The 25,603-nt window shown below is 42.5% G+C and overlaps 1 protein-coding gene across 1 annotated transcript; it reads left to right on the top strand.

Moving 5' to 3' along the window:
* Nucleotides 1-22,850, top strand: polr1f (RNA polymerase I subunit F). Its single transcript, XM_078238490.1, has 4 exons — nucleotides 1-258; nucleotides 11,949-12,090; nucleotides 13,688-13,896; nucleotides 21,196-22,850. The coding sequence occupies exons 1-4, from the start codon at nucleotides 20-22 to the stop codon at nucleotides 21,584-21,586; spliced, it is 981 nt and encodes a 326-aa protein (XP_078094616.1). The 5' UTR covers nucleotides 1-19; the 3' UTR covers nucleotides 21,587-22,850.
* Nucleotides 22,851-25,603: the final 2,753 nt, after the last annotated feature.

The raw sequence follows: 25,603 nt of genomic DNA, 5'->3' as shown, positions 1-25,603 counted from the left end.
TTACGGCAGTTGCTGCAGCATGGCGATGTCAGGGGAAGCGGCGAGGATGCAGAGTCCGCCGGCGGCGGCGGCCCCAACCCCGGAGGTCCTCCAGCAGCTCTCCTTTCCACAGGCCTGCTCCCTCATACCGAGCCCGTACTCGTGCCTGGTGCTGGACACCTGCCGCAGGCACATCGCCCTCTCCCCCCTCTACCTGAAGCGGCAGAAATCCGGCATCGAGAGGCAGCTCCGCACCGAACTACACCGCTTCTCCGAGAGGTGGGAGGGGGGATATAGAGTGGGAGGGGGGGATATAGAGTGGGAGGGGGGGATATAGAGTGGGAGGGGGGGATATAGAGTGGGGGGGGGAAGGGGGGGATATAGAGTGGGGGGGGGGGAAGGGGGGGATATAGAGTGGGGGGGGGGAAGGGGGGGATATAGAGTGGGGGGGGGGAAGGGGGGGATATAGAGTGGGGGGGGGAAGGGGGGGATATAGAGTGGGGGGGGGGAAGGGGGGGATATAGAGTGGGGGGGGGGAAGGGGGGGATATAGAGTGGGGGGGGGAAGGGGGGGATATAGAGTGGGGGGGGGATATAGAGTGGGGGGGGGAAGGGGGGGATATAGAGTGGGGGGGGGAAGGGGGGGATATAGAGTGGGGGGGGGAAGGGGGGGATATAGAGTGGGGGGGGGAAGGGGGGGATATAGAGTGGGAGGGGGGGATATAGAGTGGGAGGGGGGGATATAGAGTGGGAGGGGGGATATAGAGTGGGGGGGGGGAAGGGGGGGATATAGAGTGGGGGGGGAAGGGGGGGATATAGAGTGGGGGGGGAAGGGGGGATATAGAGTGGGGGGGGGAAGGGGGGATATAGAGTGGGGGGGGGAAGGGGGATATAGAGTGGGGGGGGGAAGGGGGGTATAGAGTGGGGGGGGAAGGGGGGTATAGAGTGGGGGGGGGAAGGGGGGTATAGAGTGGGGGGGGAAGGGGGGTATAGAGTGGGGGGGGAAGGGGGGGTATAGAGTGGGGGGGGAAGGGGGGGTATAGAGTGGGGGGGGAAGGGGGGGTATAGAGTGGAGGGGGTGTAGAGTGGGGGCGAAGGGGGGGATACAGAGGGGGCGAAGGGGGAGATACAGAGGGGGCGAAATAGGGAATGTGTGGGGGAAATCTGGGGGGGTGGGAGAAGTGTGTGGAGGAGAGAGGGGGTGAAGATTAAGGGGAGGGGGATTGTAGTGGGGAAGTGAGTGAAGAAAGGTGAAGTGAGAGGGAAGCAGGAGGGTTGATGGGGATATGAGGTATCGGTTGGTAGGGATGGTGGAGGACTTGTGGAATTACTGACTTGGATCTTTTCTAGTCGTGACTTCTCTGTGCTGGCTGCTGGAATTCTCTCCAAACAAGCACGGTCTAGAATTCATTTGTGGGGGTGGTGCGGTCCAGCATTGATTGTATTTTAAAATCCATTAAATAGTAAGCTTGGCGTTTGCAACTTTTGAAAGAAAAACTCTATCTAATTGTCCAATTTGCTGACATTGAATCTAATGTCCAGTCTTGGGTGGACTACAGCAACACAAGGAATAGGAGCAGGAGTAGAATGTACTGCCCATTGAGCCTGCTCCACCATTCAATACAAATCTGGCTCATCACGACCTCAGTTCCACTTCCCTGCCTCCTTCCCATATCCCTGGAAAAATTCAAAATCTGTCTATCCTAGCCTTAAAAGTATTCAATGATGGAACATCTACAGCTCTCTAGTACACTTGCGGTTCTTGGCACATTCTTCTAATCTCCTTTGTGTTGATCCCCTGGCTTGGTGGTAATGGTAGAGTGAGGAATATGCTGGGCCATGTGGTGATCTATAATTCCCAATATTCACAACCCTCACCCAATTAAGGATGTTCCCACGTGCTACCAGATGTGGGATGGCAGGACTGATGTCTGAGGAGAGGTTGAGTCGGTTAGGATTGTATTCACTGGAGTTCAGAAGAATGTTCTCATAGAAACCGCTAAAATTCTAACAGTACTCAATAGGGTAGATGCAAGAAGCATGCCCCAATAGTGGGGATATCCAGAACCAAGGGTCATAGTCTGAAGATACAGGGTGGACCATTTAGGACAGTGATAAGAAGAAACTCCTTCACCCAGAGTGTATCAGCCTGTAGAATTTGTTACCACAGAAAGTAGTTGAAGCCAAGACATTGAATGCTTTCAAGAAGCAGTTAGATGTAGCACTTTGAGGCAAAGGGGATCAAAGGATATGAGAAGAAGGTGGGATCAGGCTTTAAGTTGCATAATCAGCCATGATAGTGAACGGCAGAACAGGCTCGAAGGGCCGAATGGCCTCCTGCTCCTATTTTCTATGTTTCTGTTGTATGGATTCTATATCCAGACCAAGGTAGAAGGAGTTAGCATTGATGTTAAAATGATGATTGTGCTTGAAAAGTCATATTGATAATTTATGGTAGAAAGAGGAAATGCAGAGGACACTAACGGACCTTAGAAAATTGGAAGACTACTGGAGAAGGATTAGAGCTATGGAATTAGGGGAGAATAGTAATCTGCACTAAGAACATGAGAAGCGGGAAGAGACAATACATTTCCTCAACCCTGTTCTGCCATTCAACACCATCATTGCTGATCTTCAGCCTACTTTCCTGCTAACTCCCTGTATGCCTTTGATTCCCCAAGAGACCAAAGATCTGTCCATCTCAGCCATGGGTATATTCAACAACGGAGCATCCACAACTCTCTGGGGTAGGGAATGCCCAAGATTCAAAACCTTTGAGTGCAATAATATTCCTCATCTTAGTCCTAAATGATCAACCCCTTATCCTCCAACTGTGCCCCTTAAAAAGATCTGCATTTCTATTCTTAGAACCAAATTGAATAACCTCACAATTTACCACATTAGACTCCATCTGTCATTTTCTTGCCCACTCGCCCAACCTGCAGTCTTTCTATGAAAAGCGGTGTAACGTTTGCCAACTTTCAATCTATTGGGACTTCCCGAATTGAAGGAATTTTTTGAAGTCATAGCCAGCTTCTTCACATTTTTCATCATGTTAAACATTGCGAACATTGAAACCATGGTACACTTGCGGTTCCTAGCAGATTCTTCTAAACTCCTTTGTGTTGATCCCCTGGCTTGGTGGTAATGGTAGAGTGAGGAATATGCTGGGCCATGTGGTGGTCTATAATTCTACTGCCATTGAAATGTTTAGTTTTGAGCTGCTAAACCTATTCTGATCAGGGCCTGGCTCTTCTGACTTATGGAAGCTCCTGAAGCCCTATAGCCATGTCCGCTTTCCAAATTTTATGGTTCTGACTTTTCCTTACACCCTTCACCCAGCTATTAATGTCTGTGCCTTCATCCTTCAAGACCTCATGCTCAGTAATTCCTGCCTTAATCTCCTCTGACACTTCACCAACTCTCCTTTAAGGCCCTCCTAAAATCCTGCTCTGTGATCTAGCTTTTAGTCACCCCTCCTAATATCTCCTACTTTGCAGAGTCCATTTTTAACTCCTGAACCACTGAATCATTTGCAATGTTATTCTGCACTGTAAGTTGTTAAATCTTTCACTGTTTATGGGCCAACACACAAAATAGAAGAGTCAGATTAGTGACCATGAATGTAATTTATTAATCATAAAATTCTGTTTATCTTTAAACTACTGTGCTGCAGTAAGATTGATATGCTATAGAACATAAAAAGGGTAAGACATTTGGCCCTTTGCGCCTTCTCCACAATTCAATAAGATTAATAAGGCAGTTCTGATTGTGGCCTCCACTCCACTTACCTGCCTGCCTCCCTTAACCCACAACTCCCTTGTAGATCAAAAATTGTCTAACCTGATCTTGAATATATTCAATGATGCAGCCTCCACTACTCTTTGGGATAGAGAATTCCCAAGATTAACAATCCTTTCAGAGAAGAACTTATCTTTTTAAATGGGAGACCCCTTATTCTGAATCTGTTCCTTTGTTCTAGATTCCCTAGAAGTGTAATAGGATTACCCCTCATTTTTCCAAACTTCATTGAGTATACACCATCCTGCTCAATCTTTCCTCAGAAAACCACACCATCATCCCAGCAATCAAATTAGTGAACCTTGTTGGTGCTGTCTGCAATCCAAATATACATATCGTTAAATAAGGAAACTAAAACTGTTCGCAGTACTCTGGATATGGTCCACCAAAGCTCTGTTCGAAGACCTGTCTGCTTGTACATTCCATCCCTTTTGTAATAAAAGGCCATTCCATTTGCGTTCCTAATCACTTGCTGTAACTACATTCAAACTTTTTTGTGATTCATGTACACAGACACCCAGATTCCTCTGCAGTCTTTCTCCATTTAAATAATTTATTTTTCTATTCCTACCAAAATGGATGATGTCACATTTTCCCCACATTATACTCCCATCTGCAAAATATTTGCCCACTCGATTCACACAAATCTAGAGCACTTTGCACACTGTTTTCCTTACAGCTTGTTTCCCATTCATCTTTATATCATCAGCAAATTTGGCTATAATGCTCTTTCATTCATGTCATTAACGTAGATTGAAAATATTTGAGACCCCAGCATTGAAAATGACCATTTATCCTGACTAATCCTGTTAGCCAATTCTTCGTTCATGCTGATAATATCACCCCAATACCATGAGCTCTTGTGAACCTTTTATTTGGCAACATATCAAATGTCCTTTGAAAATCCAAATGCATTGCATCTACTGGTTCCCCTTTTATCCCCCTTGCTTATGATATCTCGGAGAACTTCAAAAACTGTTCAAAAAGATTTCCCTTTCACAAAACCACATTGAACCTGCTTAGTTGCATTATGATTTTCTAAATGTCTTGCTTATTGGATTTTAAAAATGTTATGGATATTCCCATTACATTGGGTTCATAGGAATCATAGGAAACCCTACAGTGCAGAAAGTGGCCATTCAGCCCATTGAGTCTGCACCGACCACAATCTCACTCAGGCCCTATCCCCATATATTTTACCGGCTAATCCCTCTAACCTACGCATCTCAGGACACTGAGGGGCAATTTTAGCATGGCCAATCAACCTACTCTGCACATCTTTGGACTGTGGGAGGAAACCGGAGCACCCGGAGGAAACCCACGCAGACACGAGGAGAATGTGCAAACTCCACACACACACTGACCCAAGCCGGGAATCGAACCCAGGTCCCTGGAGTTGTGCAGCAGCAGTGCTAACCACTGTGCTACCGTGCCTATATGTTGATATGTTGAATGGACTCTTCACAGAGTGGGAGGGCACGGTGGGGGCACTCCATGATTATAATTTATATGTTGATAGTGATGATTGGCTGCCCATTTTACCGCAACCCTGGAGGAAAATTGGGGAGGGTGCATAAAGGGAGGCTGATTATCATTATTTGTCACCAAAAGTTAAAATTATCCCCCATGTGGAGCAGTTAGCTCCCATCCACAGATTTGTTGTAGACATACAAATATAGAATCATAAAATCCTTGCAGTGGATAAAAGTGCAAAAGGAGACCATTCGGTCTATTGAGCCTGCACCAACAACAATCCCACCCAGGCCCTAATCCTGTAACCCCATATATTTACCCTGCTAGTACCCCTGACACAACGGGACAATATAGCATGGCCAATCAACCTGCCCCGCACATCTTTGGAGTGTGGGAGAAAACCCATGCAGACATGGGGAGAACATGTAAAATCCACACACAGTCACCCAAGGCCAGAATTGAACCCAGGTCCCTGGCGCTTTGCGGCAGCAGTACTAACCATTGCCACCATGCCTATATGTTGATATCCTCCATTTTGTCATTTATTCAGTGATGGTATGGACATTGCTGACAAGGCCAACATATATTGTCTATCACATATTGCCCATGAGTACGTGGTGGTGTACCAACTCCTTGAACCGCTGCAGTCCATATGGTGAAGCTGTTCCCACAGTGCTGTTAGGTAGGGATTTCAAAATTTTGACCTGATGATTACAGAATGTAATGATGGATATAATTTCAAATTAGGATGTGGAGGAAGAGGGGATAGCGTTTCTAAGCGACTACTGCCCTTGTTCACCTAGATGCTCAACATCATAAATTTTGGGAAGTGTTATTAAAGCAGTCTTACGTTGTTGCAATGCGTCCTGGAAATGGTGCACACAAAATCATTTTGCAATGTTGTAGGCTAATGGGGAGTATTGCATTACACTCCGGACTTTGACTTGTACCTTGTAGATAGATGGTGGAGAGGCTTTGGGGAGTCAAAAGGTGAGGACCCATGAATAAATGCAACTTGACACTTTTATCGCTGAGAGTTGGTTGATGGGGTAGTAATTGGCTGGATTGGATTGTCCTGCTTTTTGTAGACAACTAGGCAAATCACCACTATGTTGAGTAGATGTCAGTGTGTTAAGTGAATGGGAATAGCTTGGCTAGAGGTGAATTTGGTTCTGGAGTCTTCAGTATTACAGCCAAGAGGTTGTTGGGGTTCATAGTCTTTGCTTTATGCAGTACCCATCAGTTTCTCTATTATGGGGAGTGAACTAACTAAAGACTGCTATCTGTGGTGATGGGGACCTTGGGTGGAGGCTGAAATAGATCATCCTGCTGTCACTTCTGGTAAAGATGGTTACAAGTCTTTCGTACTTGTGTGCTAGGCTCCCCTGGGGGTTCATATGGATAGATATTTGAAGGTGGCGAGACGTATTGAGAGTGTAATTAGCAAAGCATATGGAATCCTTTGTTTCATAAAGTGCGGTGTTAAGTATAAAGCAAGAAAGTTATGCTGAACCCATATATAGTTTAGGTTAGGTCACTACTGAGGTATAGTATCGACTTCTGGTCACTACACTTTAGAAAGGATGAGAAAGACCTTGAAAAAATGCAGAAGAGATTTATCAGAATGGTTCCAGTGATGAGGGAATTTAACTATAAGGCTAGATTAGGAAATCTAGGGTTATTCTTGAAGCAGAGATGATTTGAGGTGCACAAGATAATGACAGGTTTAACTACAATAGACAAAAGCAGGACAAGTCCAACCCGGCCAATTAACGCCCAATCAGTCTACTCTTGATCATCAGTAAAGTAATGGAAGGGGTCATCAACAGTGCAATCAAGCAGCACCTGCTCAACAATAACCTGCTCAGTGACGCCCAGTTTGGGCTTCGCCAGGATCACTCAGCTCCTGACCTCATTGCAGCTTTGGTTCAAACATGGTCGAAAGAGCTGAATTCCAGAGGCAGGGTGGGAGTGACGGTCCTTGACATCAAGGCTGCATTCAACCGATTGTGGCATCAAGAAGCCCTAGCAAAACTGGAATCAGTGGGTGTCAGGGGCAAACTCCCACTGGTTGGAGTCATACCTGGTACCTAGGAAGATGGTTGTTCTTGTGGAGAATCGGTCATCTCAGCTCCAGGATATCTCTGCAAGAGTCCCTCAGGGTAGTGCCCTAAGCCCAACCATCTTCAGCTGCTTCATCAATGACCTTCCCTCCGTCATAAGCTCAGAAGTGGGGATGTTCAGCACCATTCGTGACGACTCAGATACTGAAGCACTCCATGTTCAAATGCAACAAGATCTGGACAATATCCAGGCTTGGGCTGACATGTGGCAAGTAACATTCGTGCCACACAAATGCCAGGCAATAACCTTCACCAAAAAAAGACACACCACTGCCCCATGACATTCAATGGTGTAACCATCAGTGAATCCCACATTGTCAACATCCTTGGGGTTACCATTGACCAGAAATTCAACTGGACTTGCCGCATAAACACACTGGTTGCAAGAGCAGGTCAGAGACCAGGAATACTGTGGCGAGTAACATAGAAACTAGAAGCAGGATTAGGCCCTTTGAGCCTCACTTCCTGACTCCCCAAAGCCTGTCCTCAATCTACAAGGCACAAGTCAGGAGTGTGATGGAATATTCCCCATTTGCCTGGATGGGTGCAGCTCCAACAACACTCATAGCTTGACACCATCCAGGACAAAGTAGCCCACTTGATTGGCACCACATCGACAGACGTTCACTCCCTCTACCACCGAAGCTCAGTAGCAGCAGTGTGTGCTATCTACAAGATGCACTGCAGCAATTCACCAAAGATCCTTAGACAGCACCTTCCAAACCCATGATCACTTCCATCTAGAAGCACAAAGGCAGCAGATACATAGGAACACCACCTCTGAGTTTCCCTCCAAGCCACTCACCGTCCAGACTTGGAAACATATTGCCATTCCTTCGCATTATCTGGGTCAGAATCCTGGAATTCCTTCCCTAACGGCATTGTGGGTCAATCCACAACACATGGACTGCAGCGATTCAAGAAGGTGGCTCACCACCACCTTCTCAAGGGCAACTAGGGATGGACAATAAATGCTGGTCAGCCAGTGATGCCCATGTGCCCCCAAGAATGACAAAAGTAGTTCCCAGTAACTGATGGGACGGGCTAAGGACGCACGTTTAAGGTTTAGGGCAAGAAATGCATGGAGAATATGAGAAAGAAGGTTTTTAATGCAGTGAGTGGTAACTCGATCACTGGAACTCACTGCCATAAGAGTGATCGAAGATGAGACATTGGTTTCAGAAGGAAATTGGATGTTGAGAGAAACTTACAGGGCTATGGGGATAGAGCAGAGGAATGGGACGGTGAACCACCCTGGCCTCTGCTGAATGATCTCTGTGTCAGGCTGATTATTTTTATGAAATTCCAGAAGACATTTGATGAAGTCCCTCTTAAGTGACTGTTAGCTATAGTTGAAATCTGTGGAATTGAAAGCAAATTATTAACCTCGTTAGAAAATTGGCTGATGGGTAGTGTGTTGGGGCCGCGACTATTCATTCTTCTTCATGGTTTGAATGGGAAAACCAAAATATGCCAATGAAATGAAGATCAGCGGTGTTGCAAGCAGTGTAGACGGAAGTGTAGATGTTAAGTGAATAGGCAGAGTATTGCTGAAAAAATACATTGAGTCGTAACTTCCTTAGATTGCCCAATTACTTGCACGGAATTACTTCTGTGTCTGCCTTGTCTGACCTTCCGACATAGGCCAAGCGAGGTCCAGGCAGTGCAGATGTCCAGAAGAGTTGGATTGAAGAAGGACAATAATCCCTTTTTTTACAGCACCAGTTGCTGTAAGCTAGATCAGTTTAAAGGTCTGATTGAAAATAACAGGCGAGGGAAAAGGTAAGGGGGAGGGCATTGTCTGGGTTTTCATGATAGTTACCCAGAAGTTAGAAGAGGCTTTAATTTTTTTAACATTTTCTGAGTAACTATTAATGTAACCCTGTCGGAACCATCTGAAATTTGAGATATAAATCCCATTTTTGGATGGTTCTCAGGGCAGGGTAATTGCCCAGAGTAAATTTGCACTTTTGGCAAATTGCCTTGCAAATGTTTACTTGTGAAGTTGCGAGAAGGATTCCCCAGTGCATCTTTGGGGTACTATTCCCAAATTGACACTGGAGAGCTTGGAATTTACAGCCCGGTTTGAAGAAGCTTTTTATCTTGGACAATCGCAAGAATCCCAATGTCAGGCAACAACTTTATACTGTATGAGAAGAGAGTGTTGATTGTTTGGCACTCTGGTAGTGGCACTGCCATGAAGATTGCACCAGTTGATAGTGAGTGACAGTTTACTGCCAAACATTGTTTGAAATTTAAACCAGGCAGCTTAACTCTGGGCAAGGGTTTGCCCTGAGGAATAAGCCAGTGAATTGCTATCACTTAATTTGTTTAACTGAAACGTGTGCAATGTGTGTACATGTTCTTTCTGTCTGCAAAGAACAGGATCCTGTGTATTAATAAATGTAGCTTCCAGTAAACGCAAATGCGCCACATTGTGAGCCCAACTGATAATCTTAAATTGGTTGTCAGAGTAATTTTTAGCACACTGAAGACTATTTAGCAAATGTTATCCAATTGTAGAATCACATCCAATGTTGGATACTCTGCTTTAAGTTTCGCAGGCACAGGCGGGTTGGGTGCATAGAAACATAGAAGATAGGAGCAGGAGGCGGCCATTTGGCCCTTCGAGCCTGCTCCGCCATTCATCATGATCAAGGCTGATCATCCAACTCAATGGCCTAATCCTGCTTTCTCCCCATAACCTTTGATCCAATTCGCCCCAAGTGCTATATCTAGCCATTTCTTGAGTATTGGCATCAACTACTTCCTGTGGTAATGAACTCCACAGGCTCATCACTCTTTGGGTACAGTCTGTACTTTGCCCATTGTAAACAGCAGAAGGAGCATGCTGTTTGATACAATCCACAAGTCTTTGGAACATGCTTTTAGTGGATCATTGTTGTTTCCCTGACATTGGTCATCTTGCCATTGTCCTGATGAGTGCAAGATGGAAAGTTTTGACAAAATGATGCTTTTCAGCAATACTCCAAAGCTCTAGACCAAACAACTATTTGAATTGACAAAGCTGGTAAATGGATTTCCATGTAAGCAAAGGTGGAGTCATCCACTTTGGACCCTTAGGGGACCTGACAGGAAAGCTTCTAAATGGTGAAAAGCCAGAAATAGTGCAGATCTAAATTTATCCCTCAGCCAGTATCATTAAAACAGATTACCTGATCATCAATCTCGTTGCTGATCGTGGGACCTTGTGCACAAATTGGCTGATGCAGTCCCTGCATTAGAACAGTGGCTCCAATTCAAAAGTACTTCACTGTCTGAAGGGCTCTAGAACATCTTGAGATCATTGCAGGAACTTTATAAATAGAAGTGCTTTCTTTCTTACATTTTGGAAATCAACTGTTGATTTTCCAGTTGGAAAAATAAGTAATGATTCATGTTTTGATTTCTTTTTGGTGCAGACATCACATGGATATCTGCAGCTGGGAAAAAACCCAAAGTGCCATAAAATTGCCCATACGATCTGTGCTGCATATGTTATAATTAGATATATGAAGTTAATTAAAAGGCAGTCATTTTATCTTGGGTTCAGATAATTATTCAAGATCACGAGTTTTAATCTTGCGGTTTCTGATCTCATCTGGAACCTTTAATGAAATGATTGCCTGTAAGGAAACCTATGATTCTATTATTCACTGTATAATTCACATCAACTTTTAATTAGATGTGGCTTAGTGAAGAAAGGAACCACCCAGTTTAGTATTAAACTGTATCATACAGAAGATCCAGGTGCGATTCCCAGCCTGTATTGAGTTAACAGCTTTCAGCAGCATACAGCAATGTTGTTATGGTTGGCCTAAAACTTGTAATCAGGAGAGGGAAAAATGCTGAAGATGGCCAGTATGTAGGTGACAGGTCAGCCTGTTATGCCATTCACAGTAGATTGGTCTTTGTCACATCTCATGATGTGATCATTTTGGTGAAGTTACATCAGCCTGGAATTCAGCACTTTACTCTCAGGAGGGATGGGGAAAATGTACCATTGAATTGAGCATCCTGACCTGTGGTTACTTTCACTGATTTCATCAGTGGTGCCTCTTTGTCCCAGAAGATGTGTTTGATGATTTGGCCAAAACTGATTTTTTTGGCTAAGCTGTGGGAAAGCATCGTTTGGAGACTGGGAATCGCATAATTTGTGGAGTCCATTGTACTTGCCTTTCATGCTTGCAATTTCAGTCTCTGCTGAACATTTTTGTAATTCATAGAATCCCCACAGTGCAGAAGAAGCCAATTGGCCCATTGAATCTGCACTGATTCTCTGACAGAGTATCTTGTTGGAAGTGACTTGTTTGGAAGTGAATTGTTTAAGCTTTAAAATCCATCATGTATGCTGCAACTTCACTTATCTCTTTACGGATTTATAGTATTATCAGGAAAAAAAATCTTTCAGCCATTTCCATTTGGATAAAATGCCTGCTTTTGTTTAGTTTGGAATTTTTTATAAATGAGCTTCTGAACCCTCAGTGCGGTTATTGTGCAATTATTGTGTCTTAAGTTTTTACCTAACAGGTTCTGTTGGAATGATTGTATAACCTCTTAATGTGTTTGTTAGTCTGCAGGGTGTCCCAATCGCTTTCGATAAAGTCAAATTAATTGGTGAATTAGGCGATATCTATGACGACCAAGGATATATACATCTCAACATTGAAGCAAACTTTGTTATCTTCAGGCCTAAAATTGGACAGAAGCTGGTGGTAAGTTTAAGTTTCATTGAGGACGGGAAAGGCAAACTTGAAACGTAAATAAATTGCAGGCACTGAGAAAGCAGAAAGGCCAAGATTGTTTGGATTTTAAAAAACTGATTTAAAATTGGGATTTCTTGAGAAGCACATTTGAATTTTACGACTTGAGCAAGGCGAGATATTGTCAAGAAAATAGGTTTTAAGAATAGACTGCCACCAAAATTAGTTAATACTAAAATAGTGTTAAACAAGGAGCTATTTTGGAGTGTCAGACAAGTGTGGGAATACAAGTAGACAAGGTTGTTGAAAGAATCTCGGATTTGCTTGAGCACAGCTTCATCCTGTAAAGAAATAGGAATGAGACCTATTGGAATTAGATAATACATTCAAAATCCCTGACTATTCTTAACCACCTGTAGGTTTACGGTGAGGCAAAAGTGTTGAAGTCCCAGTGCTCATTATTTGTCCCCATCAGGGGATGAAGTCATTGAGAAGAATGGATAATCATGCAGCTGGTACATTAAAAACAGTGACTGACAAATGGGCTTTTTTCATCGATGAAACACTATTGTAATATTTTATTGATTGCAGTTTGGTGGATCAGCGTGTTCGTGTACCAAGATTCTGAAACGGGGAAAGGATTTCCTACTGCATTTTGACTTGTAAATAATCCAATAGCTCCTATTCAACTAAAGGGAACCAAAGTTTGAGGCAATTGCTATGTTAGTCTGACTCTTCCTAATGGCTTGTTTAACAGCACAGGCAAAAATATGGAAATATGAATACCGCCCTCCTTTCTACCTTGGGAATGTTACTGGAAAAGATTTTTAAGAAGATGAAAATAAGTCACTCAAAATTAGGGTGGGGCAAAAGAGGATTAGTTTGTTTAGTAAAAGCAGGATTTCTTCCGACTTGCTGATTTTTCAGGATATTCACTTAATGTGCAAATGGCACAGTTTTGAGGGAATACAGATTCCATAAGATTGGAATAGTCAAGTTTAGAAATGACAAAAAATAAGGATGAAGGTTTCAGCTGCAAAAGGACTGAGACAGGCAGGGAGGCTGGCAATGTTATGAAAATTCAGGTGGTTGGTGTTGGTGATGGCAATTACATGGGATCAGAAGCTTGGAGTTGGAAAGGATGCAAATATTGTTGATGGTTTTATTCACCTGAGACAGTCACTCGGGAGGGGAAGGAATTGCAAGTGAAGGTATGGAATTTGTAATGGGGGCTGAAGATGATTTTGGTGTTTCCAACCTTTAACTTCAGAGAATTGAGGCTCATCTAGGACTGAATCTTGGCCTTTTATTCCATTTGTAAATATGAAGGTGCTTGTCTTAAAGTTAACTTAAAACAAAATGGTTTGTTCTGCAGTAGATATAGCCTTTCATTTTTTCAAAGAGCTGCCACCATCTTCAGCCAACAGGACAGTGTAGTCTGGGCTATAGGCTTTCACAAGCACTATCAGACTGTTAATTATACTGAGTGCCAGTACCTTTTAAAAAGGAACATAAAATCACAAGTTGATACTTTACTGATACTTTTCTGCAAGGATTTTAAACGCATGAGGACAATAGGTTAATCACTTTGTGTGCTGAATTTTTTCAGGGTATTGTGAATAAAGTTGCCCCCAGTCATCTTGGTTGTCTGGTGCATGGATGTTTTAATGCTTCAATACCCAAACCACATCAGGCAAATGGAACTTGGCCAGATTTTGCAGTAACTGTGGGCGATAGCCTGAAGTTTGAAGTTCTACAGCTGGATGCTGATGTCGCTGGTGTACTGTGCATTCGAGGACGGTTGAGTAAAAAGTACCGGTAAGTATACTGTTATATAGTGATGAAACATTTTGACAGAGTAGATCAGACTTTGACTCAGACTTTTTGGGCTGTGATTCCTTTGTGTGAAAACTGGGAGAATGTCTCCTTTTCATCGTAATTAATTACCGTACGCAAAATTTCCACTTTTCAAAGCCACGGTTTTCTGCAATTTAATTTCATCATTAAGAAAAGAGAATGGACATTCTTGCCATTTATTTTACTGTTTAACTTCATCTCTCCCACATAAATGCAATGGTTTTATTATCAGTCTATTAAGAGTGATAATTTAATCTACCCGATAGCCTATGACTTTATATGTAGCCTATGACTATATGTAGCCAATGTGAATGCAAAATTTGATGATGCATAAAAAATGTAGGTTTACACTTTCTTTGCATGTCTGCATGGGTTTCTTCCAGGTGCTCCGGTTTCCTCCCACAGTCCAAAGATGTGCTGGTTAGGGGGATTAGCGGGGTAAATACGTGGGGTTACAGGGCTAGGGTCTGGGTAAGGTGCTCTTTTGGAGAGCTGGTGCAGACTCGATGGGTCGAATGGCCTCCTTCTGCACTGCAGGGATTCTGTGATTCCGGGTCAATAAAATTAGTCTGTGCCTTGTGTAGCAATTTGAACTCCACAGGCCACATGCATATCTGCCAACTCTGTTTGCATTTGTTCTCAGTGTTGCTAAAGCTTCATGAGGCAGTTAGAATATTGCGCACAGAGGTACCTAGATTCACAAGCAATTGCGACTTTTTTAATGAGAAGCAAAATACTGCAAGTGATGGAAATCTGGAAGAACAGACATGTCAGAAATTCTCAGGTCAGGCGGTATCTGTGGAAAGAGAAGCAAAGTAGACATTTCAGGTTGATGATCTTATTCAGAATTGAAAAAGTTAGAGATGGAACAGATTTTAAGCAAATACAGAGGCAGGAAAAAGGGGGACGATATCAGGGAGGGTCTGTTATAGATTGGAAGGCAGGAGAGATTAAATGATAATGGATGAAAACCCAAGGCAAAAGGAGATGGGACAAATAAGGATGGGTCTTAAAGAAATGGAAATAGTCATCAATAGATATCATCTGGAAAAAAACAGGAGCTGAGGTTATGATCTGAAATTGTTGAACTCAGTGTTGACTCCAAAAGGCTGAAAAGTGGTTAATTGAAAGGTGAGATGCCTTCACTGAGCTTTAATGGAACATCATAGCAGGCAGAGCTCAGAGATTAAAGTTGGGAATGGGGTGGAGAATTGAATTGACAGAAGCTCACAGCTATGCTTGCAGACTGAATGGAGGTGTTCTTCAAAGCAGTCACCCCAGTGTAGAGAAGACTGCAGTATGAGCGGGCGCTACTGCGTAATAAATTGAGAGAAGTACAAGTAAATCACAACTTCACCGGAAAGGAATACTTGATGGAGGAAAAGAGGATGCAGAAGAGCAGGTGTGGTACTTTCTGTACTTCCGTGGAAAGGGAAGCAAAGGGGAGGAGATGTCGAATGTGACTGGAATCGATGAGAGTGTCACAGAGGGAATGGTCCCTTTGAACTGGCAAGAAAGAGAAGGAATGTTTGGTTGTGGCATCATGTTGGAGGTGGTGGGAATGGTAGAGGGTGATCCATTGAATGTGAAGGCTGATGGGTTGGGTGATGAAATCAAAAATAACCTTATTGTGGTTCTGGGGGCAAGGGAAGAGGCGAAAACAGAAGTGCATGAAATGGAATTAACACTATTGAGAACTCCACCAACCAGAGTGGAGGGGAATCCTCCATGGAGGAGAGAAGAAACATAGTGGAAGCACTGGTATGAAAGGTGACATTGCCAGTACAGCTTGACAGAGAAACTGGGAGAATGGAATAGAATCTTTGCAGATCATGCGGTGGGAGGAAGGTAGTCAAAGTAACTTGGGGTTAGTGGTCTTATACTGGATTACTATACTAGTTGATTGTCTATTTCCAGAAATGAAGACAAAAATTGAGGAGAGGAAGGGAACAGTCAGATGAAAAACACAAGCTAAATGCAACATCTTTCATTTTATGCCATAGGAAGGGTGGAAATTAGAATTTGCAATCACACTCTGACCTCTCTATTCTCGACCTCCTACACTGTTCCAATGAAACTTAACCAGAGTTCAAAGAACGGCATCTCATTATTCAGTTACGCACTTTGCAGCCTTCTGGGTTCAACATTTAAGTTCAGCAATTTTGAATCATAACTTCTGGCCATGTTTTTTTCCAGAGGGCAGATGTTGGTAATGATTCTGCCGTTACCACTTATAAAAGATGGGTCTCAATGGTATTTCCTTTTAATTATTATTTACTATTTCCCCCCCCAGCAAATGTTCCCTGCTCTACTGCGTTGTTCTATCATTTTCTATTTTTATACCACTTTGCTACCTTGTATACCATAAGGATATGTAGATGAAACAACTATATAACATTCAGGTATTGATTTTATCAACACTGGCAATCTGACATAGAATTTTGACCGGTTGACATCTTGATCAGTTTTAGCTTGCCAAGATGAACAAAATGACTGTGGCAGAAAATGAAAGATGCTGCATTTAGATAGTGTTTTTCATGACCTCTCCCAAAGTGCTTCACAATCAATGAACTAGGAAATGGAACCAGCCCAATTTGAAAGATCTGTTTGGTGATGTCGGTTGAGGGATAATATTGACCAGGACTGTGGGAAAAACTCATCTGTTTTTTGTCAAACGCGTGTCATGGGATTATTTATGTCCACTGAGTCAAAATATTGCAATCATCTTGATGCATTTATAGTAAAGACCTCCCTCTGATTCGTTATATATGGTGGGGTTCGTGGTTATGTTAGGAAATCTGTACTATTATTGTAAATATTATACACTTGCATTAGGAATTGTTGCAGAACAAGAAGTTTGTGAATGTTTCAGCACAAACAAAATGCAAGAGTGACTGACCAAGAAGACCATTTCAGTTAAATTGATCTTCATTGTAAATTCTATGCAAACTTTTTAGGATCAATTTGTGTCTTTTTCTTATGGCATGCAGCTGAGTTGCTAGTATCTAGAATCATTATATAATCATTCTTTTGGTGTAAGACTAAGTAATATATTGTTCATTATAAAATGATTTGTCGGTCAATTTCAGAAGACCCTTCCAAAATAATTTTGATATTGCATCGAACAAGTGTTTTTCCTTCATACACCCATATATTACTCTTTAACAAAGGATGATACAGATTTTACTCTTCATGAAAAGAAGGGCTATCTTTGAAATTGTGATCACAATTGTACTGAAGTAGCATTTGACTGTTATTTATTCTGGTACAGTCCGTAACTGAATTTTTTGTCCATTAAAAATTATATGACAAGAGTAAGAACATGACCAGGAGTAGGCTTGACTAATCCAATGCATGGCTTATTTCCCACATTCTACCCTCCATAAACTTGAAGTCATCCAAAACTCTGCTCATGTCTTAACTCAGAGCAAGTCCTGTCTCCTTATCGCCCCTTTGTTTGCTGAGCTACATTGGCTTCCAGTCAAGCAGTATCTTGATTTTAAAATTCTCACCATTGTTTTCAGAATTTCTCCACGGTCTCACCCTTCCCTAAATCTGCAATCTCCTCCAACTCCACAACTCTTAGAGATATCTGCGCTCCTCTAATTTGGGTCTCTTGTGCATCCCCAAATATAATTGCCCCACCTTTGGTGACTGTCTTCAGTTGTCTAGGTCCCAAATTCTGGAATTCTCTCTCTATTCCACTCCTTATTTAGGATATTTTTAAAAGCATCTTACCTAATTTCTAGGTATGTTCCTCACTGTTTAATAATGTTTAAAAACATTTTAATAATGTTGTTACATTTTAATAATGTTGTTTAATAATGCTCCTATGAAGCACCTTGGAATGTTTTATGTAAAAAGGTGCTACATAATACAAGTTGCTGAGTAGACCATACAGTGCCTCTACTGGTCTGCCATTCAATAAGATCACGATTGGATTGATCTTGGCCTCATCTTCATTTTCCTGCCTGTTCCCCATAACTATGGACTCCCCTCCAGTTCATACGAACATATGAATTAGGAGCAGAGGTAGGCCATTCAGCCCCTCAAACCTACTGCACCATGGCTGATTTCTTTGTTACAAAATCCGCATTCCCATCTACCCCTGATAACCTTTGCTTCCTTTGCCAAATAAGAATCCATCTACCTCTACCTTAGAAATACACGGTGCCTCCACAGCACCCATCTAGGTAAGAGAATTCTAAGGATTCCGTATTCTCTGCGAAATCCCCCTCATCTCCTCCTTAATTGGGCAGCGGCTTATTCTGAAATTGTGTCTCAAGTTCTGAATTCCCTGATGAAATGCCTTGTCAGCATCTATCTTGTCAGAAGCTTATGTATCAATGAGATTACCTCTCATTTTTCTAAACTCCAGTAGACATAGGTCCATTCAGACAACCACTTTGTCCCAGGACAACCTTATGAACCTTCCCTGAACTGCCTCCAGTGCAAGTTATCTCTCCTTAAATAAGGAGATCAAAGATGTACACAGTACTCCAGGTGTTTTTCATCAATGCCATGTGCAGTTGAAGCAAGGCAGCCTACTTTTAGCACAAGCCCTTGCAATAAAGGCCAACATTTCATTTGCTTTCCTAACTACTTGTGCTTAGAACCATAGAATGGTACAACAAAAGAAGAGGCCACTTAGCCTGCGGTGTCCGTGCCAGTTCTCTGGAAGAGCAGCTGAGCCAGTCCCACACTCTGCCATTTTGCCCTGCAAAATTTTTACTCTTCAATTAATTAGTCGATTTTTTTTTTGAATGCCAAAATTGAACCATCTCTCTCTCTCACACACACACACACACACACACACACACACACACACACACACACACACACACACACACACAGTGCATCCACATAATTGAAGTCTTTCAATCCCAGAACTATAGTAAATCTGTTCTGCAACCTCCCAAATACCATCACATCCCTAAAGTGAGGTGCCCAAAGTTAAACACTACTGCAATTGAGGCCAAACCAGTTTTATAATGGTCCATGCTAACTTCCTTGCTTTTATATTTCATGCCACTATTTATTAAGGCCAGGATCCTGTATGCTGTATCTGCTTTCTCGACACGTCCTACCACCTTCAATAATTCATGCACGTATATCCCCAAGGTCCTTTTGCTCCTGCATTCTCTTAGTTTCATATTCCCTCCATGTTCTAACTAGCAAACTATTCATCTGCCAAGAGTCAGCCCATTCCATCAACTGGTCAATGTCCTCTTGAAGTCTTTCACTATCCTCGCAGTTCACATAGTTTCCAAGTTTTGTGTCATCAAGTTTTAAAATTGTGCCTTACACATCCAAATCTGGTTTGTTAATACAGATCAAGAAAAGCAGGGTCCTAAACCAATCCCTTGGGAAGACCACCTATATATCCTCCTCCAGTTCAAAAACAATGTTCACCATCATTCTGTTCCCTGTCACTCAACCAACTTCATCTCCATGTTACATTGTCTTTTTATTCAGTGGGTTTCAATTTTGCTGACAAGGCTGTTTGTGGCACTTTATCAAATGTCTTATGGAAGCCCATGTACATCAGTGAGTTTTCCCCATCAACCCTCTCTGTAACCTCATCAGAAAATCTCAACCAAACTAGCTAAATTTGCCCATGACAAATCATGCAGGTTTTTAATCAATCCACCTTTTTCCAAGTGTCTTAATATATCCTAGATTTTTATTTCTAAAAGCTTTCCCACCACTGAGCTTAAACTGACCAACCTTGTAGTTGTTGGGTTTAACCTTATACCCTTTTTTAAACAAGGGTGTAACATTTGCAATTCATCAGTCCTTGGGAACCAACCCTGTATCCGGAGGAGATTGGAAAATTATGGCAGGTGTGGTCAAATTTTCCACCCTTCCCTCCATACCCTTGGATGCATCTGATCTGGTCCTGATGGCCTCGCAATTTTAAAATTTCTCATACCTCTTTGTCATTTTTTAGCTCATCTAGTGTTTCAACTACCTCCTCTTTCACTATGACAAGACAGCACCTTTTTCCTTGGTAAAGGCAAATGCAAAGTACTCATCTAGTACCTCAACCATGCTGTGGAATCTCAACTGTGCAGAAAGAGGCCATTCAATCCATCGAGTCTGCACAGACTCTCAGAGCATCCCACCCTACCTTCTCGCCTTGTGGGAATATATACCTTGACTAAACACAGAAGTATCTTCTGTTTACAGAGCTAATCATTGTGGACAAGAACACTCAGATCCTTTTGTACCACCGAATTCTGTAGTTCTGTTTCTGTTCTTCCTAACAAAGTGAAAAACCTTGTACTTTCCGCATCATACCCAACTACCAAATTTTTGCCTATTCACTTAACCTATCTATACCCCTTTGCTGACTGTATCTTCCACACGTCAGCTAATTTGGCTGCACTTTGACCCTTTATTCAAGCCATTGACATATAAATTGAAGTTAAATGTAAATTGCATTGTTAATTACTGTCTGATGTACGCTGATGACCAGGGGTGTAGTATTATTTTGGTAATATCACTGGACTATAATGCAGGAAGCACAAGTTCAAATCCCATCATGGTAGTTTGAAAATGTTTTAAAGAAATAAATCGCGCATTGGTAATGCTGACAAAACTTGTATTTTTATAAAAGCCCAATTGATTGACTGTTGGAGAATTGGTGTACACGTGATGGGCTGAATGGTCTCCTTCTGCATTGTCAGGATTCTATGATTCTATAATTTACTTGTGTCATTGACTCTTAACTGCCCTCTGAATTAATACCAAGCTATTACTCAGTGGTTTGAGATTTGTCCCAGCCCCCTCTTTCTCAGTACATATCAGATTAGTCTTCCCGCCAGAGAATGAACTTGATAAGAACCAAACTTGTGTTTTTCATTTCCAATGGAAAACGTTGCATTCTGAAAGATTGGATATGGACAATGCAAGTTATAAACTGGACAGAAAATATTCCTAAGAATGCTAGCAAGTTCATAACCCAAGGTTAAAAATAGACTCAATCTATTCTATAGAGTTTGTTATTGGCTCATTTAGTTACCAGTTTAACCATATGGAAACTATTATTGTTCATGTATTCAGGCCCTCTATTTAATTCTAGAATTTTGAACATCTGCATGGGCCCCATGCTAGCCATGGAACAAAGCCAATGAGAGCTTAAATATGGATAAATTTACTTATTGTCGTGTGACTGAGTTATGATCAAAAACCAGAAATGTTGTTTTTGTATTGATTCATTTGATGTGCACTGAAATGATTTATTGCTTTAAATCCCAGTGTGCAGGCAGCAAATGGTGTGGCCTCTGAAGAGCTGCTGGAAAAGAATAGTGAAGAACCAGATTACGAGATGGTAAGAAAGAAGAAAAAGAAGAAAGGTGAAAAATGTATTGGAGAAGGGACAGCTGAAGAGGCTGTGAGCAATGAACTTTCAGACAAGGGTCTTCATAAAGATGGAATAGGAAATGCTGAAGTAATTTTAGACAGCAAGAAATCCAAAAAGAGAAAGCGGAGGACTCTGGAATTAAATGCAGATACTGAAAACCATGGGAGGGATGACAGTGATTACCACAGTGACAAAACAAAAAAAAAGAAAAGAAAATTGTCTGAGGGTGATTCAGACACCACTGATAATGTACAAGCACCAAAAGTCAAAAGAAGAAAAAAGTGATGTTAAAATATCAAAAACTGCTTCATCAGACTACTGCAGAGATGCCTTACAACCTTGGTGGAAATGTGAAAAGGAAGACCATTCCAATCTGATAACAGACACTTTAGAATGCTGTTCGTTATTATATTTGGACAAATTAAAACTGTCTATGTTTCCAGCTCTTACTGATCTATTTGTTAAAGTTTATAGTGGCCTAATATGAAGCATTCATAGCATACACCCATTAACAGCAGCTATTATCAATGTTTCAAACAGGAGAAACCAAATTTACCAAAATATGGGAACCAGAGGCAATTAGGAATTTAATTGGAAAACTGAAATTTGTCTTGCAGAGGATTCCCATACCGTGTCTTTTTGGTTTGAGATTGACGCGTTAGATCATTCCCTTGTACTAAGTTGGACATGTATTAACTGGTCTACAAAAAGTATTGATATTTTTTGCTTTGGTGATGTTTGAGTTACGTAAAGGGAAATTTGGCTCATTCTCCCAAGGATTGAGTCAGATGTTAAGTAAATAATGGTGTGATATGATTTTTATAATTATTGGTTTTTGACTGAAGAAAAATTATTAAAAAGCAGCTGCATGTAACTCTCTTTGTGCTTCTGCAAATTGCACTATTTATATATTTACAATCATCTAAGTGCTTTTGCAAATTTGTGGTCAGCGGTTTACAGCATTTAAAAGCATTTTATAAATAGTTAATTATCATCGCTACTTTACAGTTTGATCTTTGAAAATTGTCTCCAAGGCTGCCTCTATTTGCAAACAACTTTTATTATCCAGTTATTCCTACCCGTCATTCTCAGCCAACTGTTTATTGATTTTTAAAATATCTGAATGCTGGGGAAAGCTGAAGACTGGGACAGTGCTTTCCACATTAGACCAATATTTCAGGCTAACTTGCAATGGAAAAAGGAATTTACAATATTCCCTGTTAATGATATTGCCTATGGAGACCTCTTTTACACTGGTATTCTTTCTGTACTTTTAAAGCAACCATAAATGCTAGTTAAGATTTTAGTTGGCAGTTTTTTTTTGTCTGTTATATGCTTTGACAAAATGTTCTTTAAAGAGCCCTTTCCACAAACGAGTGATCTACAATAGAATTGTATCAGAGAGAATTACATGCATTGTGGCCTTTTCCTAGCTTTTTATATTACAACAATGATTTTAATTTTGAATATGCGTTGATTGGTCATTTCCTGTCTGATTATTCTCTGATGAACTTGCTTAGTCAAAAATACAAAACGAAGAAGTATTTGCAGTGCGTTGTAGTATATTGGAATTCATGTGTCGTGTACTGTAGCCAGTATACTTTTGTGTGTGGGGAGGGATTCTCCCAACCCGTTACGCCGCTCTAACTGACTACACTGGAAATCTAGCACATCTCCGGCTGGATTTCTGGCGTCGTCAGCTCCGCGCCAGAAATCGGCGCGGAGCTGAACAGATTATTTAAATCAGGATTTGCATCCCAGTAGCGGGCCTGGGACTGCGAGTGCCCCCCACTACCACCCCAGGTCGGGAGTGTTTCACTGCAGGGGGTTTACAACAGCTCCACTAGCTGCAGCCCGACCCAGCTGGAGTGAAGGGAGACTATGGAGGCCCCCGGCACTGCCCAAGGGGCAAAGTGGCAATGCCCAGCAGCATCTTGGCACTGCTCACTGGGCATTGCAAAGGGGTTGGTCAGAAGGGGCAGGGCCTAATTCGGGGGGGGGGTTCCCCTGTCACTCTGCATTTGGGATTGTAGACAGAGGGAGGGAGGACAGTGATAGGGGCTGGCCATTGGGGGAGGGCGGGGGGGGGGGGGGGGGAGGTGTGCGGGTATGGATTGGGCCTGCCTTTGGGGGCGGGGGGGGCACTTAGAATTTTTGGGGGAGAATTCCATCTCTGGTGTTCAATGTGTTGTGGTATTTCTAAATTGTCGCAAATTGTCTCCCGTCACCACCACTGACAAACATAAGATACGAATTAGGATCAGGAGTAGGTCATTTGGCCCCTTGAGACTGCTCTGCCATTTAATAAGGTCTTATTGTGGCCTCAAATCCACATTCACCTACCCCCAATAACCTTTGACTCCCTTAGACTATAAGACATAGGAGCAGAAATAGGCCACTCGGCCCATCAAGTCTGCTCCGCCATTCAATCATGGCTGATTTTTTTCTCATCCCCATTCTCCTGCCTTTTCCCCATAACCCCTGATCCCCTTATTAATCAAGAACCTATCTATCTCCGTCTTAAAGACACTCAGTGACCTAGCCTCCACAGCCTTCTGCGGCAAAGAGTTCCACAGATTCACCACTCTCTGGCTGAAGAAATTCCTCCTCATCTCTGTTTTAAAGGATTGCCCTTCAGTCTGAGGTTGTGCCCTCTGGTTCTAGTTTTTCCTAATAGTGGAAACATCCTCTCCTTGTCCACTCTATCCAGGCTTCTCAGTCTCCAGTAAGTTTCAATAAGATCCTCCCTCATCCTTCTGAACTCCTCAACGAGTAAAGTTAAAGTTTGTTTATTAGTCACAAGTAAGGCTTACATTAACACTGCAATTAAGTTACTGTGAAATTCCCTTAGTTGCCACAGTCCAGCACCCGTTCAGGTCAATGCACCTAACCAGCACGTCTTTCAAAATGTGGGAGGAAAGCGGAACACCCGGAGGAAATCCACGCAGACATGGGGAGAACATGCACAGACCCAGAGTCCTCAACCATTCCTCATATGACAAGCGCTTCATTCCAGGGATCATTCTTGTGAACCTCCTCTGGACCTTTTCCAAGGCCATCACATCCTTCCTCAGATACGGACCCAAAACTGCTCACAATACTCCAAATGACCAGGGCCTTATACAGCCTCAGAAGTACATCCCTGCTCGTGTATTCTAGCCCTCGCGACATGAATGTTAACATTTGCCTTCCTAACTGTCGACTGAACCTGCACGTTAATCTGAAGAGAATCTTGAACAAAGACTCCCTTTGTGATTCTGATTTCCTTAGCATTTCCCCATTTAGAAAATAGTCTATGCCTCCATTCCTCCTTCCAAAGTGCATAACCTCACACTTTTCCACATTGTATTCCATCTGCCACTTCTTTGCCCACTCCTAACCTGTCCAAGTCCTTCTGCAGCCCCTCTGCTTCTTCCATACTACCTGTCCCTCTACATATCTTTGTATCATCTGCAAACTTAGCAACAGTGCCTTCAGTTCCTTCTTCCAAATTGTTAATGTATATTGTGAAAAGTTGTGGTCCCAGCACCGACCCCTGAGGCGCACTGACCCCTGAGGCACACCACTAGTCACCGGCTGCCATCCTGAAAAAGATCCCTTTATCCCCACTCTCTGCCTTCTGCCAGTCAGCCAATCCTCTATCCATGCCAGGATCTTACCCTTAACACCATGGGCTCTTATTTAACAGTAACTTATTTAACAGTCTCCTATGCAGCACCTTGTCAAAGGCCTACTGGAAATCTAAATACATCATGTCCATTGCTTCTTCTTTACCGAACTTCCTTGTTACCTCCTCAAAGAGCTCAGATTTGTCAGATATGACCTCCCCTTGATGGAGCCGTGCTAACGCAGTCCTATTTTATCATGTACTTCCAAGTACTCCACAATCTCATCTTTAATAATGGACTCTAAAATCTTGCCAACAACCGAAGTCAGGCTAACCGGCCTATAATTTCCTGTCTGCTGCCTCCCTCCCTCCTTAAACAGTGGTGTTACATTAGCTACTTTCCAGTCTTCTGGTACCCTCCCTGCCTCCAGTGATTCCTGAAAGATCACCACCAATGCCTCCACAATTTCCTCAGCTATCTCTTTTAGAACCCTGGGGTGTAGTCCATCCGGTCCAGGTGATGTATCCACCTTCAGATCTTTCGGTTTCCCCAGAACCTTCTCCTTATTGATGGCCACTGCACTCACCTGTGCCCCCTGATTCTCCTGGAGCTCTGGCATCCCACTGGTGTCTTCCACCGTGAAGACTGATGCAAAGTACCTATTCAGTTCCTCTGCTATTTCTTTGTTTCCTAT

The sequence above is a fragment of the Mustelus asterias genome, chromosome 2 (genome assembly GCF_964213995.1).
Source record: "Mustelus asterias chromosome 2, sMusAst1.hap1.1, whole genome shotgun sequence".
Classification (NCBI taxonomy): Eukaryota; Metazoa; Chordata; class Chondrichthyes; order Carcharhiniformes; family Triakidae; genus Mustelus; species Mustelus asterias.
The sequence above is the reverse complement of the archived record's forward strand: the minus strand, read 5'-3'. Positions and strand labels throughout refer to the sequence as shown.

What these genes read in the sequence shown, in the direction of transcription:
- polr1f (XM_078238490.1), top strand. Translation starts at nt 20, where the DNA reads ATGGCGATGTCAGGGGAAGCGGCGAGGATGCAGAGTCCGCCGGCGGCG. An exon ending in AAATTGGACAGAAGCTGGTG is followed by an intron (nt 12,091 to 13,687) that starts GTAAGTTTAAGT and finishes GAATTTTTTCAG; the next exon opens with GGTATTGTGAATAAAGTTGC. An exon ending in CGGTTGAGTAAAAAGTACCG is followed by an intron (nt 13,897 to 21,195) that starts GTAAGTATACTG and finishes TTTAAATCCCAG; the next exon opens with TGTGCAGGCAGCAAATGGTG.